General features: G+C 25.5%; 2 protein-coding genes across 4 annotated transcripts; both read right to left on the bottom strand.

Moving 5' to 3' along the window:
- Positions 1–1,365: 1,365 nt before the first annotated feature.
- Positions 1,366–5,621, bottom strand: LOC126549038 (protein cornichon homolog 4). Of its 3 annotated transcripts, none has more exons than XM_050197391.1 (5): positions 5,109–5,621; positions 3,767–3,835; positions 3,333–3,445; positions 3,116–3,256; positions 1,366–2,231 (listed from the first exon to the last, which is right to left on the bottom strand). In XM_050197391.1, exons 1-5 carry the CDS (start codon positions 5,178–5,180, stop codon positions 2,162–2,164), a joined length of 465 nt encoding a protein of 154 aa, XP_050053348.1. In that variant the 5' UTR covers positions 5,181–5,621; the 3' UTR covers positions 1,366–2,161. The 3 variants fall into 3 exon arrangements, with proteins under 3 accessions (XP_050053348.1, XP_050053350.1, XP_050053351.1); XM_050197393.1 differs by lacking the exon at positions 5,109–5,621 and adding an exon at positions 4,980–5,029 and having other exon boundaries at positions 3,767–3,851; XM_050197394.1 differs by lacking the exon at positions 5,109–5,621 and adding an exon at positions 4,552–4,583 and having other exon boundaries at positions 3,767–3,851.
- A 1,293-nt stretch (positions 5,622–6,914) lies between these two features.
- On the bottom strand, positions 6,915–11,790 carry LOC114121570 (nuclear pore complex protein Nup85). Its single transcript, XM_050197370.1, has 11 exons — positions 11,501–11,790; positions 11,014–11,309; positions 10,522–10,667; positions 10,089–10,360; positions 9,617–9,739; positions 9,326–9,544; positions 8,253–8,365; positions 7,972–8,186; positions 7,644–7,862; positions 7,410–7,509; positions 6,915–7,332 (listed from the first exon to the last, which is right to left on the bottom strand). Exons 1-11 carry the CDS (start codon positions 11,528–11,530, stop codon positions 7,101–7,103), a joined length of 1,965 nt encoding a protein of 654 aa, XP_050053327.1. The 5' UTR covers positions 11,531–11,790; the 3' UTR covers positions 6,915–7,100.
- Between the last annotated feature and the right edge of the window lie 834 nt (positions 11,791–12,624).

Consider the following 12,624-nt stretch of genomic DNA (forward strand, 5'->3'; position numbering starts at 1 on the left):
AAGTAACAAAAATTAAATACAAATTATGGTGCAATTGCATTTTTATTGATTTACCTGCGATTAGTCCGATTGTAAAATACATATATCATGTATACAAATTATAGGTACAGTAGGCAGTCAGTAAGTATAAATAATACCGGATTACACAAAGTTAATTAATTTAATGGTTCACTAAAATGTAATGGACCAATCGTGGACCATTAAATCATGTTTAATAAAGACCATTAGGTACCTATTATACCTACCTACCTCACTGTTGATTCATTATACATACGACATACCTATTTAGATATTGTTTTTATAAGCCACTAAATAGCAACAATTATAGTACCTAAATAAATCAAATAAATAAATATTAATATACCTACATTTAGGGTAGGTACCCTTAAACAAAAATTAAATTGGTAAAAAAATAATGTTGGTGAAGTTTTGTTTATTATAATAAAGGAAAAAAATCGTAATAGTAAGTTTTACATGTTACCTATTTTATAATTGAAAAATTGTAACTGTTAGTGGCATTTACATAAGAGCAAAAAGGTATTGATGGTATATACCTGTTGCAGATACCTACCTACTATTCAATATTGACAAAAATATTTAAAAAAAAAGTCTAATTGAGTCTAATTAATATAGTAGAGTCTAGTAACTAGACATTAAGCATAAGGTATCAGTAACTATATTATTCAAATATAATTTATGCTTTAGTTTAAATCTTAGATACTATTTAAAAATATTTTATTATATTTTATTTTATTGACTTGAAAAATTAATATTTTAAAACTTCAAATTCAATAATGTGTTGTTTAATTTTTGGATATTTATTATTTGTATTATAATCAAGGCTATACATTTAATGCATTGTTTCAGCATTTGCACATGTTTTTTGTAAATTTGAAAAAAAAATTAAACTGTCTAATTAAAATTAGTTCTACACCAATACATATTACATGAAAATTAATTTTGCATATTTTTTTCAAATATAGTTGTAATTTTTTATTCAAATATTTTTTACCACAATCTAGTTATAGTAAATAATCTGAAATTTTTTTTAATTATTGTGGCCACTGGCAAGTTAATGAAAATACAAATAAAATATATTTCATATTACTTTTGAGCATTATCAACGAATAAAGAATAATACTTTTGATAATAATTTAAATGATAACAATTTAAACTAAAATATTTTCCAATTTGTTATTTGTACAACAGTACTTATTACACTAAATTGACAACCGCTGTTAGGTTTAAATTAGAGTCAGACTATAAATTAAAAATTAGTAACTAAATAAATTGCTTTAAAAACACTAAGCTCTACTATGATATAATCTATTCTACTTATTCAAATATTATGAAAGTACAAAAATATAATATTGAATCATTTATTTTTTTTTAATTCTTCATTAATTAAATTTAAAACATTCAATTAACATCAATACTTATAGTTTATAGTCTTAAAATTAAAATATTATTTAATTACCTAATTTTTAATTATTATTATAAATACTTAAGGAAATATGTTCTTAATCTAAACTAAATATTATACTTATTTTTTCATAGTATTAAGTTAATGTAACAAAATAATATGGTAATACATTAAAATTATAAAAATGACAACCATACCCTCTCCAACAAGATAACACACCGCAATGTTAGTTTCAGTTCTACTGTGCATCGCCAAGTGATACCCTTACATAGATAAACTGATCTTGATGACAGGGTAAGAGTGAGAATGCACAGAATTGGTGTATTATCATGCTGGACCAGGTATAATATATATGTGGTAAGTGATGTACATTAGATAAAAATTTTAATAAAAAAAAAATCTAAAAAAAATGTATTAGAGAAGGCAGAACTAATAATTTTACAATAAACAGAAAAACCATGGATGAAAACCAGAACTATGCAGACATTCTATAACATAGTACCATAACATACATTTTGTTTCATCTATATTATAGGATACATACCTATTATTGCTAGTAGTAAAACAGTTGGCTCTTTTTTGTAAAATGTTATAACTTAGAACATCTGTTTATAATAAAACTTATGATGTTACAATGGAGTAAGCATGTTATTTAAAATATCAAACAAAAGTTTACATGTAAACTTAAATAACACATAAAAAAACGTATATTAAATGTTAGGATGTGCAAAATTAAGACTAGAATCTGTTGACGTGTTGAGGTGCTTCAGTCTCCAAGGGATTGCCTTTTAATATAGCCAATATCATGCTAAAACAAACAAATATATTAATAAAACCATTTAAATAGTATCAAATTAAACACATACTAAAAAGTAAAAAAAATTAAATGATGAGTTTTAAAATATAAATGATTATATTAATTGAATTATTTTATAATTGAAATAAATGTAAATGTATTGAATAATGTTACTAAAAATTATTAAATCAAAAACTTATAATATGTATTTTTTTTTTAAATTTCTGACTTAACAACTATACATTGCTTTCAAAAGTTAACAGATTATTAATATAAATTAACATAATATATTTTAGAATATCTCATAAAAATGATTTTAATTTACTTTTAATACTTCCATATTATATATATTACAATATTATACTCTCTTATAAAATACAATAATAAATATATTATAGCAAGATATTTTCTAATCCTAAAAATTGTAATATGTTAATTGTCATATGACAGATAGTCATACAATATAGTTTATCAGCATGTGAAATATATTTTTCTAGGTTATTTCTAATTCATTATACCTACTATTTTACTTGAAATAATATTTTAAAAATAATTATAATATGTACCTATAGTACATTAAATAAAATGTAACTATTTCCGCTAGGTTATTGGACTTTCTTTAATACAATATTGTAGTAAAATAGAAAAGTTAATAATTTAAAATCATTTTAATTTATGACTGCTACGTGTGATGTGGTATTTAGTAATATAGTAATTATAGTAACGATTAACTATGAGCGCAAAGTATACAATTTGAGACCTACAGATAACTTTTGATGGTTACATGGTGGTTGACGTATAAAAACATAGAAAACCATATAAATCAATACGTGATTTAAAGATTTTCAAATTGGAATAAGATTCTGTTTCAACTATATAAATATATTTTTACTTACAAATATAAATAGAAGAAAAATGTAATAAGATACCATCCAGTAAATATTACGAAATTACGCATATGTTTTTTTAATTGGCCACGATGGTGAATCTCGGTTGGGTCAAATAAACCTGTATTTCCTCTAGGTATAGTGACAAATCTGTAAAAATTATTACAAAATAATTGTTTAAAGTTAAAAGTTCTCTTTTAAGTTTTTATATGTATCAAATTCTTACTCATAAATGATCCATGCAGCAGCTGGAACATTTACAAGGGACATCCACCAATTGTAATCAGTCAAAAATCCTATAACTATTATAGTTTGTGCAACAATTCTTGGTCGCACCCACTGAAAAAAGTATGTATTATAATTAACACATAACATTAACTAAAAAAATATAATTCTTGAAATTAAAAATGTATAAGACTGCTGATTTTTATAAATAATATAAAACATTAATGTTCATATTAAAAATAAACAGAGAAAGAAATTTCAAAAACCTTGCAGAATCTTAAACACGTCATATCATACCTCAAAAACTTAAATTCTGTTATTAAATACATTAAAAAAAAAAAAAAAAAAATTAAGCTATAGAAAAAATAAAATATTACAATATTAGTTTAAAATGTTTAAATATTTGGTAGAATTGGTAGAAATATATATACTTACAAAATTCAGTCTGTTACAACATTCTTGAGCATTTAAATAATCACATTCGAGATCTGACAGTGTTATAATCTTTATAAAATATTTGCTAAGGAAAATAATAATGGATACAAACTATACAATAATACAAATATAATAAAATTAACATAGCTAATAAGCTAACTAATTAGACGTTAATAATAACATAAAATAATTTAAATATTTAAATTTAAACTAAGCGTAGTTTTTAAACTTTATGAATCATGTCCTTTATTTTTTCTCTTATATCATATTTAATTAATGGTTACCATAAATTAACAAGCTGAACAATAGAAAAATTTTAAATTAAATAAAAAAATTTTAATCCAACCATTGTAATGTGAATTATTTATGGTATTAGTTATTAAGTATGCTATAACCACACAGTTTATCCTGCCACTTGACAACCATTATATTTTTTAACTAAAATATTATTTTTTTCAATACAATACAATTTTGGCACGACTATTTTTTTTTTTAAATTTGAACCAATTTCTGAGTGTCAAGATGAACCAAACAGGTTATAATAAACTATTCTATTCTATAACTAATGGTTATACCCATACTAAAAAATTAAAATACTACCTATATGATAAATCATAAACTAATTTTATTTTTTCTATTTTATTGTGGATTTTTTAAATTATAACTTATATCACACTTATATATTTGAATTAATAAATATGTTTAGTTAACTGGTTTATACATTTTAGTTAAAACTCTTTTTTTGCAACTTTTTTTAGAATATTATTTTGATGAGCCATTCTTACCATATATTACCATTCATTTTTTTTCTTTGATACAAATATTCATTGTTGATAACAATTAGTTTTCATTTAAATATGTCAAGTAAATATATTCATTATAAATTATGTGATGGTATAAATATCTCATTGACGAGTTTTTTATTTTTCAAAATAACCACATACTGTAAATTTAGATTTTTTGTAGTCACTATAACTATACAAACAAAACACATAGGTAGGTATTGATAACAAAGTGTTTACTATATAATATTATTTAAAAATATTGATAGTTAGAATACAATAATAATCGACTTGAGTTACAGTTTAATTTGACAGATTAATTAAGACTAAGTTTTCAGCTTTAATTTTTAATTTTTTAATTACACTAAAATGATGGTGTTTATTAGTAGATTATTATATATCTTATTATTATGTCATAAACTACAACATACCTTCTTGTAGATACAAAGTTAAATATAAGTAGCATACTTAACGAGTACCTTATTTAGTAGCCAACAAACATTACACTTTACTATAAGCTATACAAAACATTTGTCATATAACGGCTGATAAAAGGATACAGAGTAAACCATGAGGAATAACAAAGCTCCGGTCATGAACATGGAAAACGCATAAATCAAAATTTCCCACATTATAATGTTAGTGTTTTATCTCAAGATGTTATTTCTAGATGGTTTGAAATACAATAGGTAGGTAGGTATGTAAAATAATTGCTTAACGCGATTCACAGCATCCCTGAAAATTACACCTCGAACACCCGACGGCTACGAGTTAAACGCGAAACTCAATCAGTATGTAATACGAAAAAGAAAATACAAGTGTAGGTCAAAAAATGTAAAAACAGTAAATATTATTAAATGGAAATAGTATTAGAATACAATAATAATAAATAGTAAATTAAAAAAAAAAAGTACGTTGATAAATCATTTATCATTGTTTGATGATAATACAAAACTAACATGTTATCACTCATGAGTTCCCAGGGAGAATGCAGTTTTTTAAATAAATATGCGACGAATATACATGCGCAGATCGCACATCTCAATGTGAGATCGCTTTTGGCTTATGTGCTTCAAAATATCCTGACCATCCGTTGTATATCAACTAAAGCAGCTTTTCTCAACTTGGGGGTCGCGATCACTTTAACTAGGGGTCACGTAGGTCAAAAATAATTAAAACGTCAATTTGCAAAACGAACCTTTTTATTTAAAATTTTTTATTGAATAAAAAAAAAAACTTATACCTGTAACAAGTTTAAATTAGGCACTACACATGGTGTTTATAAATTGACATTAGAAATGGTATATTTCGTTTGATAAATTGTTAATGATATAGTATTTTTATTGTTCAGATTTGTACTAGATATTAATAGGGGGGTTCAGGGGTTGCGAAGTGATTGACCTTATTTTATACCTACTTATTTTGAGGGTCACAACACTAAAAAGGATGAGAAACGCTGATATAAAGAAATAGAAAAAATTGTGTTTTTCAGCAGATACTGCTTGTTGTAGTTACTATAGAAGAAAAAAGTGATAAAGAGTTTTTTTTATTTTAAGATAAATGACCAAAATGCCTTCACTGGTTGGTTCCTCCCTCAAGTCACACAAGCCACTACACTTAAATAATGCTTATTAGTTATTGTACATTTTTTTTTTTTTTAGTATGGATAGATTGTATAAATTCTAGATTAATATAATTTTATATATTATAGATATCAAAAATAATCATAACATATTAAAATTTGTAATGTGTTTATGTAATCCATTATTTAGATACTTTTATAATTATTTAAAGCTAGTTTATGTTGAATTTATATTATTGCAAATATTAGTTGAGCACTACTAAAAGAAAAAAAAATCATAATATGTTTGTGCTGTATGAGTAGTGGGTACAAGTATTAAGTCACTTGTATAGTAAAACATTGAACAAGTATGAAACTAATTTCACTTGTAAGTATATACATAAAAAAAGAAAAAAGGGTATAATATCTAAATAAAAATTAATTAAATATAATTTATTATTATTATAAAATATAGTTATTACTGATATAAATTTGTAATTTATTTTATTGTTAAAATATTATTCAAGTTATACATAAAAAATAAAAAACTTAAAATGCTGTACTTCAGCATAAAAATGTAAAATTGAACTATTTTGATTTTATAATGCATAAATAGATAGTATAAAATATAATTATAGCTGATATAATTCTAAATACTATATTTTATGCATACATATTACATTAATATTATTTATTTTTAAACTATTATAATAACTCATTAGTGGTAATTTTCTTATCAATATGACCGAAAATCTTAGACCCATTAACTAAAGTTAATAATTTTAAACTGAAAACAGTACTATGATAAAATGGAAAACATTTATTTATTTTGGTAATTAAATAAACAAGTTTGTGATTTATTTTCACAGTTCTTATATATATTATAGCATGTTTGAATTTTTATTTAAAAAAGAAATAATTGTTTCATCATTATTATAATTGAAAAACATAATATATACACACATATAAATCTAAATATAAGAATATTTCGTTATACAATCTTTTTTTTTAATAAACTGATTGACAGTAATTGAACAATACCTTGTCGAATTTTCTCCACTTGACTTAATAAAAATTGATCGGATGTTTCATTATTTTCATTACTTTCCATAATGGCATCATCCAAGCGCATAGTTATGAGAGATATGTCGGTGATGTTAAAGTAACACTCTTTACTGTCGTCGATAAACATCAAAACGTCCATTAATAATGTTAATCTAAAACTAAAAACAATTATCAGTAATTAAAGCATTTGCATCATATCAATTGGAAGTAAATATTATGCAAGATAAATCCTTACTATTCTGGACAAATATTAGATCTTAAAAGTTCTATATACAATAATGCAGCCTCGTTGAGTTTCTTATCTAAAGCGAGTTTAAGAAATTGTATATACTTTCCTAAAAAAAAAATATAGAATAGATAAGACATATCAAAAATATAATTTATAAATTTATTTAATATTGTAGAAAATAATTCAAAGTCGACAATTAAGCTATCTTCAACTAGTGAAAATACAATTAATAATATTTACCAATAAACATAAAACGATCACAAGTGACAACAATTGATCCTAAATTGTCCAATATATCTGGATTAGCGAAGCATCCGGATTTGACATATTCTTTCAAATATAGATCACCTAAATGTGTAGCAAAAGCGCTGTCTTGTCCTCTTATTGCCCAACACAAAGCTTCACCAATTCTTGACTTTTGTAAGCTTAGCATTCCTTTCACTTTGCAAACACTAGAAACTAATGATACCAATATTTTTAGTTCATAAATGAGATGTGCATCTTATTTATTTTATTGATATGCAATACATTTTAATTAATTAAAATAATTTTACATTTATTTACTCACCGACATTATGCAGGCGCCTAGCAGTAGCATAATGTAAAATTTTTGACACTCTTAAATCTGATGTTATTTCTAACTTTGACAACAACACTGATAGATATCCTTTACCCGCTGAGCAGTAATCTAAGTAAGTGACACCAGCTTGCCATAATGAATGATGAGTCATGAGAAATGTCCCATAATCAAGAAGATATTGTTCATTTGGATTTTTATTTTCCCTAAAAATGTGTAAAGCTGGTTTATTATTAATTCTTTTTTTTAGATAGAGTTATTTTTTAACTTACACTGCTTCAGACATTTCAAACTCTGGTTCAATTTTATCGCACAGATGTAACAAATTAGTCAAATGAGTAGATGACCATCCAGAATCAGGATAGGATTTTAATTTCTTAACAAACTGTAATTAAAAAGAAACAAAATGATTAATGATTAAAATTAGAATATACCATTTTAGAAATTAATTAAACTATATACACATAAAATATTTTTATTTTTTTTTTTGTTTTGTAATTTTTTTATACTGTAATTTTAACCATCCTTGTTATCTGTTAATCAGAATTACAAATATGCATAATATGTATGAATTTAAAAAGTAAAAGCAAACTAAATAGCCACTAATATATTTAGGATCTCTGTTTCTACAACGCTGTCCCTATGAAACATTTAAAAGTAGGTACTCAACAATTTAAACACGACACTAAAAGTCTAAAAAAAATTTTTTTTAATCATTCTATGGCTTTTTTAAATTGTGTTTAATTCTACCATAAAATGTTGGTTTTGTAAATATCCATCCAATATTTTCAAGTTTTTCTTAATTTTTCCTAATCATTAAGAGAAAAGTATTGGAAACACAATATCAGAAATCAACCATAAAGATAAAGGTAAAATTAAACTTTCTATTCAAAAACATAATGATGACCAAAAAATATATATTTAACATTGTTAAGCCAATAAATTCCTGGCTTCAAGAAACACATCTTGCAAAAAAGTTGAAAAAAAACAATCATAATCCAAAAAAGCAAAAAAATGCTGTATATATACTATTTTATTTTACATATAGTATGAATTAAATTTATTGTTTAAATTGCTTTATGTTAAATAAATTGAAAAGAATAAATTGCCTTAAAACTTCATACTAAGTCATTCATATAACATTTTCTGCTTTTACTGTATACTAGATGATTAGTAAAGATTTGCTCCACATTCCACTTCAGTCTTCAACTTTAGCACATATTTTATAAAAAATATCAATATTATGCAGAATTTAAAATTTCTAAATAAATTCTAGCAAATGCTTAAAATAATTTTTATTTATTAATAATATTAATCATATTAGCTAAGTAATTTGAATTCATACCCCTTCTAAATCTCCATCAAACAAATCTAAAGCAAGTGTATCCATGTGATTGTACTCTGATTCTTCATAATATTTAGAAACACTTCGATGAGCATATAAGCTTAAACTATGTTTTTTTACAGTTGGATCCGTATATATTAATTGAGCTACAAGAAATTGAAACCATGTTGAACAGTGACTGCGAATCAAATTTATAGCATCTGGATCTCCACAAATAATCTGAAAATTAATTTTAAGGATTTAAAATTATAATAAACATATTAATATTATGTATAAAATTGAACTTAATACCTTCATAACATTGTTGAGATTTGAATCTGATAAGAAAACACCACATTCTAATTTGGCTTTTGCACTTGATTGCCAGCCCTTGAATCTTGATGTATATTCTGCTATTGGCAGACCACCATATATCTAAAAATTAATACTTAATAGTTTAATACATGAACTTGTTTGTAAAATGCATACAAAATTATTGCATATTATTTATTTTTTTTTTCAAAATATATTCTTCAAAAATTACCAAGTATACAAAAATATTATGAATATTAAAACAAATAAATACTTATTTATTATTATTATTCCAACAAATTAACTATAAAAATAAATTAACTTTATTGTACGTAAAGTTTGAAAATATTTTTTTATAATTACTAAATATAACGATAACAAAAATAATAAAATGGCAATCTTTATTAACTACTCAACAAATAAAAAAATTTATTTTAGAATTTAATGTGATTGAAAAAAATGTAGAACTTACACTATAGGTGGGCATAGACTTTAATATTTTTATAGCATGAATAAATGGTTCAGTGTCACTTTGAGAGTGGTTGGACAATAACATTCTGGTGGTATCTATGTTTCCTTGTAATACTAGTCCAATAACTGTATCCCAATAAAAAGTAAACTTTTCTTCTATATGTTCATCAGTTAAATAAGCAATTTTATTCTCTGTAATCACTGATGCTTGGTTTTCAGCATTTTCATAATGCATTTTAATCCAATCTAACAGATTATTCAAAATGGTATCACCTTAAACAATAAAAATCACATTAATTATCATTAAAATAAAAAATATTACAATAACATTAATGTGCAGTTAGAAGTATTATAGGTATAACACTTGTACAACAAATGTAAGTAATAAATATTATGAATTCAAAGATAAACAGTAAAAGTATTAGTAATATTACCAGGAACGGTCACTAGGTAAAGTACTTCGCACAGATGCCATATGAGTTGAAGATTGTGCAACAACATTTTGTATTGGTTATATGTCTCATTTGTTTTGTCTGGATTGCTACGGTCAATTGCTAAGATACAAGTTGATAAGATTGCCCTATATATATAAATGTTAAAAAAATCACAAATGAACGTACAGTTATATTAATAAATTATTTTTAAATTTAATGTTCTATAAATTCAAACAGTTAAATTCTTAGTAAGTTACCAGTGACAATTTAATTACTTAAATATATTTTCCCAATTAACTAATAACATTTATCCATGTATCATACAGACATTAAGTAATATAATCTGATTAATAATTTAATTAAACAAATATATGGAATATTTAATTTTGATGTTTATTCAGTAATGTACATTATTGGCAACAACAATTAATTTGTAAACATTAAGTTTAATTTGGCAATACTCAATAAGTTAATAGGATTTGTTCAAATCACCTGTATTTTCTACTATAGTACAACGCATCAGTTGACTTGGTTGGGTCATCCACGTTGGTTTGTAATTCTTGAAACACTCCACTAGACTCATTTACCAATTGTCTTACTTTAGGATCGAATAGCATTGTTTTAAGTTTCAAATGTATAATGTTCCTTTCAGTTTTATCATCACCAGATGAATTTTTATTATCGGATAATGTAGACATTTTGGTTGGAAATACACAAATATTACTCATTCCAAACCATGAACCTAACATCTTAACTTCGTCATCAATAAATGATGGATCAGGAATGGACTGTAAAAATACACAACATTTCAATTATTCTGAACAAAGGATAAAAGCCTATCAAATGAATGAAATTAATTAAAAACAAAACTTGAATTGATGTTCTACCAGTCAAGATTTGTTATAACAAATAACAAAGATGTTATTCAGGATAATACATGAGTATTGAGTACCTATCCAATTATATAAATCCTACTTACCAAAGTGTCATAAACTATAGTTTTACTCATTTTTAGTGTGTTTATTTTTGCACTGATACGAATCACTAATAAACTGAAATTTTGTGAGTTTAAGAACTAATAAATCTTAAATATATATAATAACTAAATACTAATTTTAAAAATATGAAATTCGTTATCGGCCTTATTCTTCGGCGGCAGTCCGGCAGTAATGTGGGCTTATCAGTGTTGGTCATGGATTAGACAATAATGATCCCAGGGCATTTTCCCGCCAACAGTGTTTTATTCGAACACCCCAAAATATATGATTTTAACATTTTGTGGATTCGATCTACGGTAAAAATAAAGTTAAAATGAGAAAATGATTCAAATAATAACATTTTTTTTAACCAAATGTGCATACCTACCAAACTACCAATGTATTTTATAGGCACTAACCAAATGCAGTATAATAATTCATTAAGTTTTATATTATTTGACAATTTATTGATTATCTTTTATTTATTGTGGTATCGAGGACTGGAGGAGGAACTATGGTGCCAGTACTTCAGCTCCTCAACCACCATCGTTTATTGTCAAAACACAAAAACACACGACAATAATTAACAGCGGCGGGCCAGTCCCCCACTCGTTGCTATTACAAGCAAAATTTTACTATATATAATATAATATTATATATAATCAACAAACGGTGAAGCTCTGTGTTCCCTAATTGCCTTAGGCTACAAAAAAAAATTTTTTTTATAACGATTTACTATGGTCAATTCCGTCGGTTCGCGGCCTGTCGCACTCGTTCTTCTTCTTCCTTGGCTGAGAGGATTTTTCCACCACGCCGTATAGAACAGCCTGAACCGCTCTTCGGCTTCTCTCAGGATCGCATCCTTCCCGTGACCGTCTGCCGGCAGGAGCTCGAACGCTGGTCCGCAAATATAATGTCCGGAACGTCGCCAGTGCTCGGTCGGCGGCCAATCCTGGCGCTCAGGGCTTCACGAAAGCCGTCCCAACGGGGGAACTCGAACAGAGTGTGTTCGACGGTATCTGATTCGTCCGAACACTGCCAGCAGCTGGTGGCCATGTTCTTACGATGGAGGTACCGTTCGAAGCAGCCGTGGCCCGTGTCATGTGGAACGTCAGAGGCACCCGCG

This window comes from Aphis gossypii, chromosome 1 (genome assembly GCF_020184175.1).
Source record: "Aphis gossypii isolate Hap1 chromosome 1, ASM2018417v2, whole genome shotgun sequence".
Lineage (NCBI taxonomy): Eukaryota > Metazoa > Arthropoda > Insecta > Hemiptera > Aphididae > Aphis > Aphis gossypii.